Source organism: Squalius cephalus, assembly GCF_949319135.1.
Source record: "Squalius cephalus genome assembly, chromosome: 2".
NCBI classification, from domain to species: Eukaryota; Metazoa; Chordata; class Actinopteri; order Cypriniformes; family Leuciscidae; genus Squalius; species Squalius cephalus.
This window is the reverse complement of record NC_137123.1, coordinates 32372608-32390635: the sequence shown is the minus strand read 5'-3', so window position 1 is coordinate 32390635 and position 18028 is coordinate 32372608. Positions and strand designations below refer to the sequence as shown.

The 18028-nt window shown below is 42.4% G+C and overlaps 1 protein-coding gene across 1 annotated transcript; it reads left to right on the top strand.

The window, feature by feature from the left end:
- The first annotated feature begins 12395 nt into the window (after positions 1-12395).
- On the top strand, positions 12396-15651 carry LOC307151633 (piggyBac transposable element-derived protein 4-like). Its single transcript, XM_079859748.1, has 2 exons — positions 12396-12565; positions 13328-15651. The coding sequence occupies exons 1-2, from the start codon at positions 12426-12428 to the stop codon at positions 15264-15266; spliced, it is 2079 nt and encodes a 692-aa protein (XP_079715874.1). The 5' UTR covers positions 12396-12425; the 3' UTR covers positions 15267-15651.
- Positions 15652-18028: the final 2377 nt, after the last annotated feature.

Sequence of the window (18028 nt, the reverse complement as noted above, 5' to 3'; positions counted from 1 at the left end):
CAGTGCAGTTTTGACAGAACCGGGCTAATATGGTCATACTTCCTGGTTCTGGTAAGAACTCGAGCTGCTGCGTTTTGAACCAGCTGTAGTTTGTTTATTAAGCGTGCAGGGCAACCACCCAGTAGAGCATTACAATAATCTAACCTTGAGGTCATGAACGCATTTGTCAATGAGAGCATATGGCGTAATTTAGATATATTTTTAAGATGGAAAATCTTATTTTTATAAGATTTTTATAATTTCTTAATTTTATACAGCAAACACGAGGAGTGTCTGAGGAATATTTTTCCTATTATTCGGTAGAATTCGTTATTCGTTTTGAAGCCATTATCCGTGAAGGTATTCAGATTTAGGCAACCAAATCCCTAACCTTAAACCATGCTTATTGTTTATCAGAGGCAAGAGCAGCAAGAGAAAGGAGGAGTGAGTGAGCCTGAATATTCTTGACTCAACTGGAAGTTAATTAAGCCAGCTCCAGCATTCCATCACTCTCCCTGCCCCCTGTCTGTCATTCATGCGTGGGCCCTTCTAAGCAGTCATTACTGTGGCATATCGATCCAAGCTGTGACAAGGTAGCCATTCAAAGAGGAGGAGTGTGAAGGGAAGAGACCTGGGGTATGGTAAGGGAATGTAGCGTCATGTGTATCCACAAATAAAATGTATGCAAACAGATGAACAAAGAAATATATATTTTTTATTTTACTTTTGAAGAATAATAATTCTACACACCTATTATCTCACTCCAAAAAACTCACTCTTTCCTCCATTTTCTGCACTTCTCCTTCTCTAAACACAAATTAAGATTCAGGTAAATACCTCTGCATCGAATTCAGCTGATTGCCTTTGCTCCCTCAGTGGCAAGACCTTAATAGATGAATATGAAATCTTCTGAGCCAATATATATGCTGAACAGTTAAGTGGAGAGGAACACTCATCTGTGCCGCCCTGCCTGAGTAATGAATAAAGCACAGAGAAACTTTTTCCTCTGTTTTCCTTTCCCTGTTTTCCCTCCTATCAAAACCACATCATCAACTTTTTCAGAGATGAGAATTTCTTACTGGTGCTCAGTCTCTCTTTACGTAAATGGATGACTAATTTCTCCAGTGTAGTGCTAGAAAGAACAATGAACAATTACATTTACATTTATGCATTTGGCAGACACTTTTTATCCAAAGCGACTTACATTGCATTTCAAGGTACACATTTACATTCTTATCAATTCTTGCTTTCCCTGGGAATCAAACCCATGACCTTAGTGTTGCAAGCGCCAATGCTCTACTGTTTGAGCTACAGGAAAGCCCCAAAAATAGGCAGTTTGTCTTTTAAGCAAGTCAGTCTCCATCTTAATAGACAAGACACCACTGATCAACACTGATCATTAGCGAATATGAGTGTGTTGGAAAAATCCAGCCTGCATCATTCATCGGGAGAGTGAAGAGGAAGCAGAAAACTACAATGCAGGCATCAGTAGAACGACATGTAAAACTCTTAGCTGAGGCTTCAATAAGGACTTTCGTGTTACTGCCTTATTAGGATAAATCACTTTCATTTGTAAGTCTCTTTAAATAAAAATGTTAACTTTCAGATTATTCATTTTTTTTTGATTATTTTTATTATTTTAATTAATTAATTCTTATGAATTAATACAATAGTTTTGTGTGAGGAATATGCAGGTTCATAAGTCCATTATCACTGATAATCAAACCTCTGGCATAACACTTCAATATTGTACTCACTTTAACATGATGCTTCGATAGGAAACATTATGTATGGAAGCCCATTTGCACAACATCAGAAAGAAATTTTTTTTTTTTTTTTTTTAAATTGGTAAATCAATTTTGGGATAAAAAGTTGAAATGATTAGGTAAAGAGTAAAAATTCTTAGATAAAGTCATAATTATGACAAAATGTAATCATCTCATAATTATGAAAAAAAAACTGTATCTCATAAATTTCTCTAATGATAACAAGTCATCATTTAAGAAGACAATTATTTTTACTTATTATCTCATATTAATTACTTAGTTTATCATAATTTTGAGTTTTCTATGTCTATTACATTTTTGTCATAAGTATGATTTACCTAGGCATGATTTATGCTACTTCAGGTTTGACGTCAGTGATGTCAAATGGCATTGGTTCTCACTCAAAAAAAAAAAAAAAAAAAATTATATATAATTGAATTACACTATATCATATAAATATAGTAAAACATTGCAGTTAAATGTCTGTGTTTTGCATCATGCAAAATCATATCAGAAAACTATCAAAGCTTTGATGGAATCCTCCAAACTGAGGTGAGAATGTCAAAATAGCAATGATGTGAAGGATAAAAGAGTGATATTTTTCTTATGAGACTGTCCTGGATTGAGATATTTTCCTTTTATGTTTATTTCTCATAAAATTCACCACAGGCAGACAACTTTTGAAGAAAACACAGTTTTGGGGAAACTTGATTGAGGTTCACATTCTTGAGACAGATGGAGTACATTAGGCCTAGTGCCATTGATACTGTAAGGTGGATGCCAGAAGTCTGGGCTACCCCTCGAGAAAACAAAAGACTCTCCTGAGAATTAACATTTGAACTCTCTCTTGCATATGTAACAGCAACATCCGAGACACACCACAAAGTGCAGCTCACACTTCACTTTTACAGTCTCATCATCTCCCCCTGCTCCCCCTCTTCTCCTCCTCACCTAAAACTCACTAAAAACTGTCATGAGCTGGGTTTGCTCTCTCTCTCTCTCTCTCTCTCTCTCTCTCTCTCTCTCTCTCTCTCTCTCTCTCTCTCTCTCTCTGTTTACACGTACATGGCTATTTTGAAAAACGGAGACATTTCCCTTCGTTTGTGCCCTTCGTTTATACGCAAACGTAGAATTCGCCTCTGAAAACGATTCTTTCCAAAAACTCCGGCCAGAGTGGAGATTTTGGAAAACTTCGTTTGCACGTTTTCATGTAAACTGAGAAAAACTGAGTTTTAGGCAGCTGACGTCACAGTATGCGAAAGAACCTGCACCTGCTTCAAAAGTGCGACCAGAAAGAGGAAGTGATTCGTTGCTGTTGTTGCTATTTTCGGGATTCTGATTGGCTAACGTGGGCTAGAGCTTCTCGTTACACTGCCACCTACAGGTTTGGCATGCTCTTGACCGCATATATACACGGGTTCGTGTAAACAAACACTTTTCTGAAAACTGACAGGTGTGCACAATGTTATTTTTGAAAACGGAGAGAGTGAAATGTCTGTTTATGAAAATAGCCGGCCACGTGTAAACGTAGCCTCTCTCTGTCTCTCTCTCTCTCTCTCTCTCTCTCTCTCTCTCTCTGTCTATTTTCCCACCTGTTCATCGTTGCAATTAGCGCTTGCGCTGCTTCTCTGTGATACCTGTCCTCACTTTAGTCTCATTACTTTCTCTCTACTTCTAGCGCTTGTTCCCCTTGTTCTTTGTTGGATTATTACGTGTGCATGTGAGTCATGCCTGTGTTATATGTTATCTCCATGAAGATTTACCTTGTATTATCTTGTCTAGTCTAGAGGAGTTGTGCTCGTCTTGTGTTCTTTATCTGCCCTGTCACCCTGCTGCTTGTGGCCTTCTACCAGTCTTCTCTCTGCGGCTTTGTGGCCACTTACAAGGACTGTGTTACTGCCCTACGTGAATTACCAGCTCTGCAAACTATCACCAAGACAGGAGTCTTCCGTTTCTGCTGACCTACTCTAAAGTACACTGACTTTGAGTTTATTCCAGTTCTGTGTCGTTGCATGACAGACTGCCTATGTTAATTCTTCATTAAAGACTATTGCAAGAACTTGCCTTTGCACGTGGATCCTCTGTTTCTTCTGACAAATAACCTATGCAATGTTAAGTGTATACAATATGTAACTATATTTCATGATTCCTGTCTTGTGTTCCCATTGTCTTGTGTGGACTTATGTTATTTCCTGTTCTGTGCCATGTTTGTACTCCTTTGTAATTTTTCATATATAGCTTCCATATGGGCCACAACTATCTTTTGTGTTTGGGCTGCACACACGTCGGTTCCAGCCCCTGACCAGTTTCCAGCGATGGCTCCAGCCCCAGAGCTTCGCCCAATGCCGGCTCCAGCCACAGAGCTCCACCCAGTGCCTGCTGAGTTCACTGGTCACCTGCACAGCGTGCTCCGCCCTGGTCGCCTGCACAGCCTGATCCGCCCTGGCCTCCAGTCCTACCGCAGTCTCCCTCCCCCGCTCCACCACCCTCCTAGACTTTCATGTCATGTCACTGTCATGATTCCTGTCTTGTGTAGACTTGTGTTATTTCCTGTTCTGTGCCATGTTTTGTAGGCCTTTGTAGTTTTTCTTGTTGATTAGTTCATGATTGTTCCCAAGTGTGTCTTGTTTGCCAATCTCCCCTTGAGTGTATATATACCCAAGTGTTTCTCATGTTCTTTGTCTGGTGTTGTCCTTTGTTGGATGTTCCGTGTGAGTCATTTTAGTTTCTGGATTTTCCTGTGTTTGGATTATTTGGATTTTTTTCTCTTCCTATTTTCTTGTTATGCTCTGTCTGGATTTACATTCTGACTGTTTTGTTAATAAAACATGTCTGCACCTGGATACAATGCCCTGTCTTTACTGAAACAGCCACCGTTACACTATACATGTTTGGTATCATTTAACATGTCTCAGTGTGCCTGGTAAAATGGTCTCATTCTCCCAGCTATAATACAAAGCTCCAAGAAGTTCTAGAATATGATAAATATTGTGTGCCCCTTAAAAGGTGTGCCCTCCCCCAGATCCTCCATTCAAACTACCTCCTGTATGTAAATAAGTATTCTCTTATACAGGTATCAAGAACCCATTAAATCACAAACTGTGATCCCACAGTTGTGAACCCCCCAATAGGGGACCAAAATCTAATTATAATGACAGACACCACTATTTGGTAAGCATATTAAATTATCTGGGTATATAAGGAAATTTGGCAAAAGGTTCAAGGAGTCTGTAAGTAGATTTCCCACACGATCGCTGTGTGTAGTTTTCATAGCCAGGTAAATATTTCTACAATTCCTCGGTTTCCGAATTGTTGCTATTGTATATGATTGACCAATGATGTTATTCTATGAATTGGACTTTGAATTATTGTTTTATTACCTGGTCAATAAATCGTTACATTTGAAGTTATTCTGACTTATTCTGAAATAATTTCCCCAAATATATTAGACAGATTTATATGTTCCCGCAAATCTGCGTCAGATTAGTGACGGACTAGATTCCAGTTCCCTTTAGAGAACGGTCTCTTGTATTGCGTTGCTATACGCTATGGTAAAACTCCTTTTCTCAAGAATATTGAAGCCTTTATTTTAAAATGCAGTACAGCGAGCATAGAGCTGACTAGTGCACTCATTGGCTGTGCTGCGGGAACTGCACGAACCTATGGCGAAGTGGCTGACGCGCATGAACCAATCATGGTGCTTTGCACGCCGAAGCCTGCCAGAATGGGTGTGGCTTCTGGCTATATAAGCAGGCCATTTCGCCATAGGATTCAGATTTAATCTCCTTCAGTGAACTCTTCACTTCGCTGTTTCTCTTGCTAATGCCCTTTTCACACATACTCCGTGTGCAGTGCATATGCGGTGCGTGTTGCAGTGCGTATGCGGTGCGTGTTGCAGTGCGTATGCGGTGCAGGAGCAGCACACGCTATAGTGCTTTCACATATGATGCATTTGCAGTGCGTAACTGATCCATGGCGGTACCACAAAAACATACTCACTATTTGTATTTCAGATCCAGAAGTTATCAGCAACTTTTATTTAAAAAAAGTTTTGTCAGCATTGCGATTCTCTTTGTACACGTATACACTCTTTAATAGATGTTTAAACACAAATTAAACAATATATTATTGTGCTACTTCTATATAGATTTATATATTAAGTTGCTCAAGCAAAGTAAAATATTTAACCATGTAGCCTACTTATATTAAAATCGCAAATATTTTAAATTAAAACTTAAAATTGACAAAAATAGCCGACTCTCGTGCCTTTTCTTTTGCATTTAAATTTTAATACAATAAATCTTGCATGTCACAAATACTTGTTTTTCCACCTCCATGAATGAGACGAGTGTTGTTCATTATGTCGCTTTGTTGAGGTAAATTGTAGTTTTCCTTGCTTTACCCCGGTCTTAAAGTAAAAAAGATGACTGTGTAAAATAGCAGAATTAAATACATTTATGGTAAGATTACTACATTTTATTTAATTAAATGCATTTATGGTGAGAATATTATATTTTCATGTCAATCTGTGTTCATTTTGACCATGAACCATGTCACTTTAATTCAGCGCATGCAGCACAGCAAAAATAGGCTCGGTGTGGAAATGATCGCTGCACTGCTGTATACGCACCACACCTGGATCGGATCGCTGGACCGCATCTGCGTGCAGTGTGAAAGCTCTAACCTGTTAAAATAGGTGTGGAAAAAATACGCACTGCATACGCACTGCAAACGGAGTATGTGTGAAACGCCGTCGACAAGCCCCAGCAGCGGAACGAGCGACCTGCAGCAAGCAGCTCAGCGGACGACGGCCTCACAATCTACACGCTAGAACTTGACGCCTCTTCTGATTCGCCGTTCACCTGCGGCCATCCGGCGAGAAGCCTATATCTTTTTAAAGCATTTTACAGTGTGTTCGCTGCCACGAACAAAAATTTCAAAACACTGGCGTTGTTTCAAATGGCGCATCCGGATTGTGCGTCATGCAGAGCCCCTCTGCAAAGGCGGCTGCTCTCACTGTGAGAGTATGCCGATCTCCATGCTGTGCTCGCGGCTAGATCTCTTCTCAGAGAAGGCGACCCCACCCCTCGCGCTCTCCCGTTTCCTGCCCTCCTCGAACCGCAGAGGAAGAAACAACGGGGCCAGAGGATGCCTGAGCGAATTGAGACGAGCGAGCCCACGCTGGCCATGTCCCCGCGTGCCTTGCTCTCTCCAGCGGAAACCCCTTCACCTGTTCTGTTCACTCAGACGGACCAGCGCCCCTCTCCGCGAGCGGCAGGCCTTGTCTCTTTCGGTGGATCAGAAGAGGAGGAAGATGACAGCCTGTCTTTGGCTACATCTGAGTGCGAGGATTGAGTGGGCTCGGCTGACCCCGCCCCCTCATCTCAGTCCAGTAAAGGAGGCGCGAGGGCATGTTTGGACTCAGAGCTCCTCCGCTTCCTCACTAAAGCCGTTGAAGACCTCGGGCTCGATTGGTCTTCGCCCCAGAAGCCCACTAAGAGCCGGCCCGATGAATGGTCCCTGCCGGGACGCCACCAGGCCTCTCGTCAAAGACCAGCACCGTTTTTTCCTGAGGTACACGATGAGCTGACTAAATCATGGCGCGCCCCCTGCTCGGCCCGCCTGAGAACATCCACCTCTGCAATGCTCTCCACCGTTGACGGCGCTGAGGAGAAGGTATACGAGAAGCTGCCCTGCCTCCAGAGGAAGCAGTGGCCATGCACCTCTGCCTGCCCACTGCTATTGGATGGAGATCCAAGGCAGTTCATCCATCGAAACCCTGCAGAGCCACTTCAGCTCTCGCTGGCCGAGCTTACACCGCCCCTGGCCAAGCTGCATCGGCCCTGTGACGGTCCTCCAGGTGTTCCAAGCTAAACTCTTCCGCTCCATGGACGAGTCTGGACCTAACCCCAAGGCTTTTAGGGACCTGCACAGTGCCACTGATCTAGCCCTGCATGCCACTAAAACCACCACCCAGGCTATTGGAAGGTGTATGGCCAGTTTGATTGTGCTAGAGTGCCACCTCTGGCTAAACCTGACGGAGATTAAGAACGCAGACAAGACTGCTTTTCTGGACTCTCCAGTCTCTAACACTGGCTTCTTTGGTCCTGCTGTGAAGGGCTTCTCCGAGCGCTTCACCAAAGCACAGAAGGCGTCGCAGGCCATTTGTCACTTCTTGCCGAAACGCTCTCAGCCAGCAAAGCCAGCGCCACCGGAATCTCAGCCCCGCCCTGTGGCTAAAACGTGAAAGGCGACTGTAGACTGTCTATGACTGTAGAAACTGTTCCCCTGTCACTGAGTGAGTCAGGCTTTTACAGCCGCTTCTTCCTCGTTCCAAAGAAGGATGGCAGCCTCAGGCCCATCCTGGACCTCAGACACCTGAAGAAGGCCCTCATGAGACGGCTATTCAGGATGTTGACAACCAAACAAATCCTCGCGCAAATTCGCCTGGGGTATTGTTTTTTGTCAGTGGATCTGAAAGATATTTACTTTCATATCCAGATAGCCCCCCATCACAGGCCATTCTTGAGATTCGCCTTCGAGAGGCAGGCTTACTGTATCAATACACAGTCCTGCCATTTGGCCTGTGTCTGGCACGTTGTATATTTACGAAGTGCATGGATGCAGCTCCTGAGACAACGGGGAATGCGCATTCTGAATTACCTCGACAATTGGCTCGTTCTGGCCCAATCAGAGGCCGAATTACTGACCCTCAGATCCTGGCTTCTTAGCCATTTGCAATGCCTTGGGCTCAGGATAAATGTTTCAAAGAGTGTACTGTCTCCCAGCCAAAGTGTAACCTTCCTGGGAACAGTTATCGACTTGGTTCAGATGAGAGCATGGCACGCCAGACCCCACTCTCTACATTCAACAGCTAGCAGCTTCGTTCAGGGTGGGCTCTCACACGCCCCTCAGAACATTTCAGAGGATTCTGGGCAGTGGCAGTTCTACACGGAGGCCTAGGGAGGCCCGTGCCTCTGTTGACATGTCCCTGGCCACCCCCCGTGCTGACCAAATAAAAAAATTATGAATTTATTATGATTTTACACACGAGCGCCAAAAGCGTAACTAATGTGATGCAACGTTATACACAGGTAAATTAGAGCGGCGTTGTTCGTTTCCTCAAAGGGGCCAGGAGGCTGAACCCGCCTCGGCCCCCTTTTATACCGGCCTGGGACCTTTCCACAGGTCCTCAGGGCCCTGAAGGGACCCCCTTTCGAGCCACTTCAGTCGACTGATCTAAAGCCTCTTTCACTGAAGACCGCACTTCTGCTAGCGCTAGCATCAGTCAAGTGAGTGGGTGATTTACAGGCGCTCTCTGTGAGCACTTCCTGCCTTGAGTTCGAGCCCAACAACTAGTTGTCCTAAGGCCCAGGCATGGCTATGTTCCCAAAGTGCTCTCAACTCCCTTCAGAGCTCAGGTCATTTCTCTATCAGCTCTTCCCCCTTCGGAAGAGCTCATTCCACGAGAGGCATGGCCTCATCTTGGGCCTGGTCCAGTCGTATACCAATTGAAGACATCTGTGCGGCGGCCGGCTGGTCCTCGCCATCCACATTTGTAAGATTTTATAACTTAGAGGTTCCTGCTCTGCAGGCTCAAGTTCTTTCTGTATAAAGGCCTTGGTCTCGGGGGTGCCCAAGCCTTTTATTACCCCTCTGTGGGGCCGACATGGTCCAGCCCCCATTGGATTTGACCTTAGCTCTACTATTAACCTCAGGATTTGAGCCCTAGGTGATAGTTAAGGGTGAAGTTTTAAAATGGGTTCCCATAGCGTATAGCTACGCAATACGAGAGACCATTCTCGAAAGGGAACGTACTCGGTTACTAACATAACCTCAGTTCCCTGAGAGTAAGGGAACGAGTATTGCGTACCCTGCCGTGTTATGCTTGGTACAGGTGCTGTCGCTTCAGTCGATTTTGGTGGGCTTCAGCGCGAAGCATCATGATTGGTTTGCGTGACAAAGCTGCTTTGCCTTATGTTCACGCAGTTCCCGCAGCACTGCGTTTTAAAATAAAGGCTTCAATATTCTCGAGAAAAGGAGTTTTCCCATAGCGTATAGCTACGCAATACTCGTTCCCTTACTCTCAGGGAACCGAGGTTACATTAGTAACCGAGTACGTTTTGAGTGGAGCATAGGGCACACCAAATGCGATTTTAGAGTTTTGGCTAATATTTGGCACTAATTCAAGTGTACTCGGTTATAAAGACTAAAAGGGAATTTCCGTTTAGGACAGTAAACTGCTGATCGACCAACCTAAATAGGGTGAGTCTTACCTCTGTTTAATGTAATGTTACTTTAGTCAAGTGTACGTGGGAAACCATGGCATGGCCAAACCAAAGCTATTATCAGAGAAGTATATTGGTCGGTGTAGGATTATCCTTGAACAGTCCATTTCATTAAATGCACCCAACACCGCATTCCACAGTTCGGAACGATTCCCCATCGAACCATTAGTAAGTCATAAAACACAGTCATGGTGCCGAGATGGCTAAAGGAGATGTCACCCCCCTTTCCCTTTTTGTGCCTGTCTAATTTCATACCAGCGATGCCAGGACAGAAGGAAAAGCTTTCTCTTTGTTCCCCAAACTTAAGACCAAATGGCCAAGAAACCCTGTGGTGACCCCAATGCATAAATCCACGGCCTTATCAGGAAACAAAGGATGCTAAGGCATTCCTATGGCCCAGAATCACCACAAACCTTAAACTAGGGGACACCTCCTTTCTGCAGCTGTAAATTCCAGAGACTTTTGTCTCCAAAACCAATCGACTGAAATTAACCCACTTGTGGTTTAATACAAACAACGGTCTCAAAATTGCTTCCAATAAGCTGAATTGATCACCAGTATTTACCTCACATATATCTTAAGTATCATGTCTGTTTTATATAACCTGTGGAGTTCTTGGTGTGTTTACCTTTTATTACAGCCTATTCGTAGGGTTTTCTACCTCAGTTATAGGAACTAATCACCAGAAGTTGCCTCATACATGTGTATTCTCTGTATTATGTATGCTTTATATTACTCAAGTTAGTTTTGTGTGTTAAACACTTATCACAGCTAAATCCTTATTTACTTCCACCTCAACTATGGGAAATATATGCATTTTGGTACCTACTTGATGGGTAAATGATTTCTAGAATTTTGATATAAAATAGATGTGTGTAGGATGCACCATATTTAAACTATTAAGTTTGCTTATTAAAACGTTTAACTAAACTCTCGGGAGTTTGGGCACACGCGATCACGTGGACATTACGCTTATTACATGCAAGAACCGGAGAACGGGGCGTAGGTCCCGCCCAAGACAATATCTGATTGGCTGTCGCACTCGGAAGGACGGGTCGGATGGACACACTTATAACCAAATGACAAGCAGCTATGCGTTGCTTTTTGCCTTGCTTTTGCAGTGACTTTTGCTCTAGCCTATGTTTGTGCTGACCTTTCCATCGTCCAGCGTGTATGCTTACATACTCTTCAAACCACCAAGAGCTCACTCAAAACTCATCAAATCTTCCGTAAGATCCTTCGTTGAACTTCGTCAAAGAAAACCCTCTCAGAGTCGCTCCAGACTCAGAGGAAACTCCGTTGCATAGCAACCCGCAATCCAGGAAATCCCGCGAACGAAGCGCCACCTGGCAAACCCAACCAACCACTCACCATCAAGTGTTGTCCCTCAGAACGCATCATCGACCGACTGCCAGCCAATCAGTGCCGAAGAGATTCCCTCTCCAGCAACTTCGTCACAGAAGGCAACGCACGCGCTCACAGGAGCATCCAAACGCAAGTACACAATATCTCCTAATTCTGGCTGAACTGGTGCAAATCTTATTAAGAAAACAAACTAAGATTAAAGGGCTAGTAGATTGATTCTTCCAGGTTGCGGTCAAGAAATAGTGTCTAACGCTAGACATTGGGACTCCATTCACCCTCCGTTAATAACATCACTTTTCTCTGTCACTGTTTGAATAAATGTTTGTGTGTTTTTCGTTAGTTTAGTTTGTGTGTATTAGAGTAGTTCAATAAAGTCTTGGTTGATTTTACATACAAGCGTCTTGTGCTGTGTGCTTACAAGTTACTGCCTTAACCCTCAGAGCCCGACGGCATCGTCCACGACGTCGCACGGCACCTCCGATAAATATTTATATTATTTAATGAAAGTTTTATCGATTTTCTTACCGTTTTTTCCAGCAGAAAGCTAACAATCTAGCCATCACGGGGGTGTCTTTGGTGTCTTTGTAGCCTTTACAGAAGGTTTTCTATCCAGCCTAGAACATGTGTCTCTTTTCGGAGTTGTTCAGCAAAAATCCAAACGCTTACATCCAAGATTTATCCACTTGATGTCCATAATTTATACATTTTCCGTCATTTTTGCTGCTAGCTCGATGCAAGCTGCCATTTTGGATATCCCATGATGCTTTGCGTGAGGGTTTGACCAATGACAGGCTGTTCCGTCTCTGTTATTGTGGAGAGAGAGAGACGCGCGGCAGTTTTGAGAGGAGAGAGAGAGACGCGCGGCAGTTTTGAGAGACTCTCTCTCTCTCCACTCAAAACTGCCGCGCATCTCTCTCTGAGGTAAACTCTGAGGTAAACTCTGAGGTAAACTCTGAGAGAGATGCGCGGCAGTTTTGAGTAGTTTTGAGGAGAGAGTTTGAGGATACACAGAGAAACACGGAGAACAATGGATCGTCGGAGATATATGGACGCAAATCAAGCGCTGGCCTTTTTTGATGCCATGCAGGATGATGAATATTCAGGAGAAGAGAGCTTTTTGACAGATGAGGAACTAGATTACCAGGATGGTCTAGACCCCGCTGAAGAGTAAGTGCCATTTATTTATTTACTGTAAAAGTATAAAAATAAAAAAAGTAATATGATAAAATAGAAATGTGCACAGTAGCATTTTCTAAATATGTAAAAATAAATTCTGTAAACGTAGTATTTTGTTTTTCTGTTGGTTACAGAGTAGTAAGAGTTGTGGATTCCCATACACAAAAGAAATATATGTGAAATTGGCCCAATAAATATATTTCATACTTATATTTCATATATTTTTGTTATATTTCAGAATATATTTCAATGTATTTGGAATATATGCCACATATATTTTTGACACTTTTGGGGACCCATACAGAAAAAAATACATTGAAATATATTCTGAAATATAACAAAAATATATGAAATATAAGTATGAAATATATTTATTGGGCCAATTTCAAATATTTGCATATATTCCAAAATATATTCTGAAAATATATTTCAAATGTATTTCTTTTGTGTATGGGTTACACTTTGTCTCAGACATTTTTTTGTCTGAGGTTTAGTGAGTTTACCTAGAGATACACACAAAGGATATTGTAGGTCACACCTTTTAGCTGTGGAGAGAATGTCTCAAGGATGTTGTAGTGGGGGTAACGTTAGGGCTTTCAACACTGCTCACCTTTTAGCTGTGGTGGGTTGAGGGTACAGTAGCAATCTCAGCCATTATCTTATGTGAGAAATAAAATACAAAAACACTCATTGATCTGATATGTATGATCTAATATTTTGCTTCATTTATTTATTTATTTATTTATTTTACAGTCGTGATAATGAAGAAGACACCAGCCCACCCATCCAAGCCAGACAGGAAAGCTCCCATTCTTCCGCTGTGGAGGGCCCTTTCACTTCTGCTGCAGCATCCCAGCCTTCCACTTCTGCTGCAGCATCCCAGCCTTCCACTTCTGCTGCAGCATCCCAGCCTTCCACTTCTGCTGCAGCATCCCAGCCTTCCACTTCTGCTGCAGCATCCCAGCCTTCCACTTCTGCTGCAGCACCCCAGCAGCTTCCAGGAATAGGTCATGGACGGCTGCAGTCACGGTCACGAGGGAGAGCGCAGTCACGAGGGAGAGTGCGGTCAAGATCCAGATCCGGCAGCTTGAGGGGTCGACAGAGTCCTGAATCCACTAGGTCGAGATCTAGATCACCACAGCCAGCAGCCCCAACTCCATCATGGAACAGTGAGAGTCAGCCAGACATCCCTCCAGTGCCCAAAAGGTTCGTCCCAACAAGAAAGCCAGGACATCAGCTCAGCCCCACATCCATATACACACCATTGGACCTTTTCAAACTTTTTGTCAGTGACAGTGCTGCAACCACTTTGTGTAAGAACACAAACACAAATGCTGCAAAAAACATTGCCAGTGGCAAAAAATATTCCTGGACAAACTTCACTGTTGAAGAATTTTTCAAATATTTAGGACTAACTTTCTTTTTTGCACTGGTGAGACTGACAAATATCCGAGACTACTGGAGGACAAATGCCATTTTCAGCCAACAGTTTCCCCACTCAGTGATGACACGTGACAGGTATCAGGTCATTTCCTGGAACATCCACATGAGCGACCCTGATGAAGATGTCCACAACGACCGGAAGAGAGGGACACCAGCTTATGACCGGCTGTTTCGTCTGAAGCCCCTTTTAGATGACATCAAACATGCGTGCAGAGCATTTTATCACCCACGGCAGAACCTTTCAGTGGACGAGAGGATGGTGGCAACAAAGGCTCACACTGGCATGACGCAATATATGAAGGCGAAGCCAACTAAGTGGGGCTTCAAACTTTTTGTGCTGGCAGACAGCAGCATTGGGTACACTTTAGACTTTGCTGTATACACTGGGAAGTCTGTGTTTGCTTCTGGTGTAGGACTGGCATACGACTCGGTTATGTCCCTCATGAAAAAATCATCCCTAGGGAGTGGCTACAATGTGTATGTAGACAACTTCTACACAAGTCCAAAGCTATTCATGGATCTCTACAGCATGAACTTTGGAGCATGTGGCACCTACAGGGACAACAGACGAGGATGCCCCCGCACAACCACAAATGCCATGACCAAAAAGGATCCTAGGGGCACCATCAGGTGGATCCGTGACGGCCCTCTGGTTTTTGTAAAGTGGATGGACACTCGGGAAGTCTCTGTCTGCTCCACAATTCACCCGGCCTTCTCTGGCAACACAGTTCAGAGAAGGGTAAGAACTCAGGATGGAGGCTGGAACACCAAATCTATTCCATGCCCAACCCCTGTCACTGAGTACAACAAGAATATGGGAGGTGTTGATCTTTCTGATCAACTCATCCAATACTACTCAGTTCACCAAAAAACAATGAGATGGTACAGGACATTGTTTTACCATTTTTTGGACATTGCTGCGACCAACAGCTACTTACTTCACAAGGAAGTTTGTGCAGAAAAGCAGCAACAGCCCATGACCCACAGGGCTTTTCTGGAGGAGCTGACAGCCCAACTCTGTGGTGTTACAGTTGCTGTTCCCCCCACCCAGCAACAAAGTGACCATGTACCTGTGCCAACATCAGACCAAACTGAAACCAGCAAGAAGGCCTCCTATGGTAGAAGGCAATGTGTGAACTGCAAGCAGACAAGGCAGGTCAAACAGGCCACCCCCTGGAAATGCAAAGCCTGTGATGTGGCCCTCTGTGTGATTGCTGATAGGAACTGTTTTGAGGCTTGGCACCAGTAATTATCAGGCCAAAAACGCCTGGACTTTTTTTGGAAAAATGTAAATAGTTTTGGTTCTGTATAAGTTCTCATGTTTATTCCTGAGTTCCAGGAATCCAAAGACATGAACAAACTGTTTTCCAGAGGAAATATGCATAGCTTTTATTTATTTGTGTGTGATTTCAATAAATATTTGAGTGATTAAATTTTCGTTTTATTTTTTCATTTGTCTTTATGGTCCCATAACTTATTTTACATTCAGGTGACATCAATGCAACACAAATATGCTGACAGTGCTATTTGTCTTGAAAAAAAAGAGGTGTGTCAATTGTCTGTGCACAACAGGGTTGATGTTTTACAAGCTTTTTTAGTAAATAAAACCAGACGGAAAAATAAATGTAAAAATACCCTTAGGTCTTAAAGGGTTAAACTGTAGATTTTGTTACCTTGCTCATAATCAGTTATCATAATTTTATGATATTATTACCGTAGGCCACGGGATAATATTCTGTCCAGAATTGATAAAATACCCTAACCTCAACTTATCGGTGGACGTATAGTTGATAAAGTGTTAAATATTAATTCTGAATAATTTGCATATTAATTCGGTTCAAAGTAATTCAATCCCCTTTGAGTTATATTGATCTTAATTCCCTTATTAATCTTACACGGCTTATACCTGTAGTAGTGGTCATGACCTCTGTCTAAAGAAAACGTTACTTTAATTCAAGTGTATATAACTGAGAGGACTATACAAAAATATATTTGATTTGCTTGTGTCAGCGTGAATGCGACCGTCTAAAGATATTAGTCAATTACCTCTGTTTAGTGACCTGAAGCTGGCGAGTTTGTGATCGTGAGTATGGCGAAAAATCAATGACAAAATTAACTGAGCGCACAACTGATGCTGGCGCGCACAGTAAATGACATTTGCGAGAGGATAACATATCTACACGCGAGGAAACGGGAACTCGTGAGCTCAATCAAACCTTGCGCACGCACATGACATCTCCTCTGCACGCAATACAAGCTCTCACGCGCGCATGATCATTCCCCGCTCTAGCGCTTGATCTCCTCTCGCCTGCTGCTTTTGCTCGCTCGAACACTTTTATTTTTGGCAGTCGAGGGGCGGGACTTACTGTTTTAATAACCTCAAATGTCATTTTTAATCATTTGAATTTTCATTTTGTAGCCATGTTGATCTTTTTTTTTTTTTTTTTTGGTGATATGCTCTGACGAAATGGAGATGATAAATGTTTATGGTTTCATCATTTTCCCTCTCTGTTTTATTTTTCTTTCACTCTGTCTTTATCTCACACAAACAGACACACACTCTCATATGCAGCATCCCAAAACAAGAGGCTCCCAATTACAAGTTAATAACATACTTCATTATTTCTGAGCTGCTTGTTACAACATGTCCAATTGGCAACAGCTTTCATGGACCTTCTGGTGAAAAATCTCCTCATCAACTGTAAGATTTCACTGGCTTGTTTAGAACTGGCTAATTAGTTAAGTGATTAAAGGATAAAGGATTGCCTGCTTGAGATGTTTTATGCATCTGTATCTAACCAGCATAGATTACCCCCATAAGATGTTTTGCAATCAATGTTATTAAAAGTATCAGTGTATATGCATCAGTTCAGGATATTTGTAACTTAGATTATAGTATTATAAGCATTATAGTTCCACCACCTCATAATCAGGTTTATTAACAGTAGGAGTTCATGTGTAATAGGCAGACTCTGTATCTTTTAGCTCAGTAACTAAACGAGAAAGTAACTTCAGCGTAAGATGGATCCTGTCATGATTTTTGAAATCTTATCAAGACATGCTGACAGGGAGAAATGGAAAATAATTCACACTGAAGAGTTTGGCTATTGAAATCCCTCCCTCATCCCTGTTTCTCTCTTTCTCTCTCTACTAACGGTATGAAGTCGGGCTCTGTGTCCCCTTGGAAAGGCATTTCCATGGTTACTGGTGTAATATGCAATCTGCCGCTAGCTAAGTGGACAGAGAGGAGGCGGCGTGATGAATGATGAGGTCTAAACGTTGACATGTAAAAGTGGAAGCTTATCACACACTCAAAAACTCCACAACATAACCAGCATGAATAAGTGAATAAGTCTAGCACTCGACCACATATTAAACAACTTCTAAACTGATAACAAGCATTCCATTACATTTAAGGAATTCAATAACTTAGTATAAATCTACAGAAATCAATACATATCTAAAGACTGTCATCAATTATTAACCCCCAATCTCTGGCTGTCTTTCTGCCATTGAAGAATGTACTGATTAATGTACTGGTCATCCTTTTCCATGCAATTAAATTGACAACTGAAGTTCACATTTTTCAAAAAGGACTCAAAAGTACCATAAAAGTATCATAAAGTGCATATATTACAAAACTTCTGAAGCCTTTGTTTCCAGCCTGCAATTGGTTATTCACTGTAAACAAAATCATTGACAGAGTTAATTTATAGGTTTCCTTTTTGTATAATTTAGGCTACATTTTATTTGGGTTTTGTGAACTTCATCAACTGATTCATTTATATCTGACTCAACAGAAAGTTTATTCATTAATCAGACATCATGACTTCCCTCATGAATGCATCAAGGGGAGCTGTCAAAGTTATCAGTGAATAATGTCTTACATTTCATTCGGTTCTTTACACAATGCTATGGTTTCTCTTCAGAAGACTTAAAAAATAGAACCGTCATATACTGTAGACCACTTCTAAGATTTTTTTGGTGCTTTTTCATATTTTTTTTTTTTTG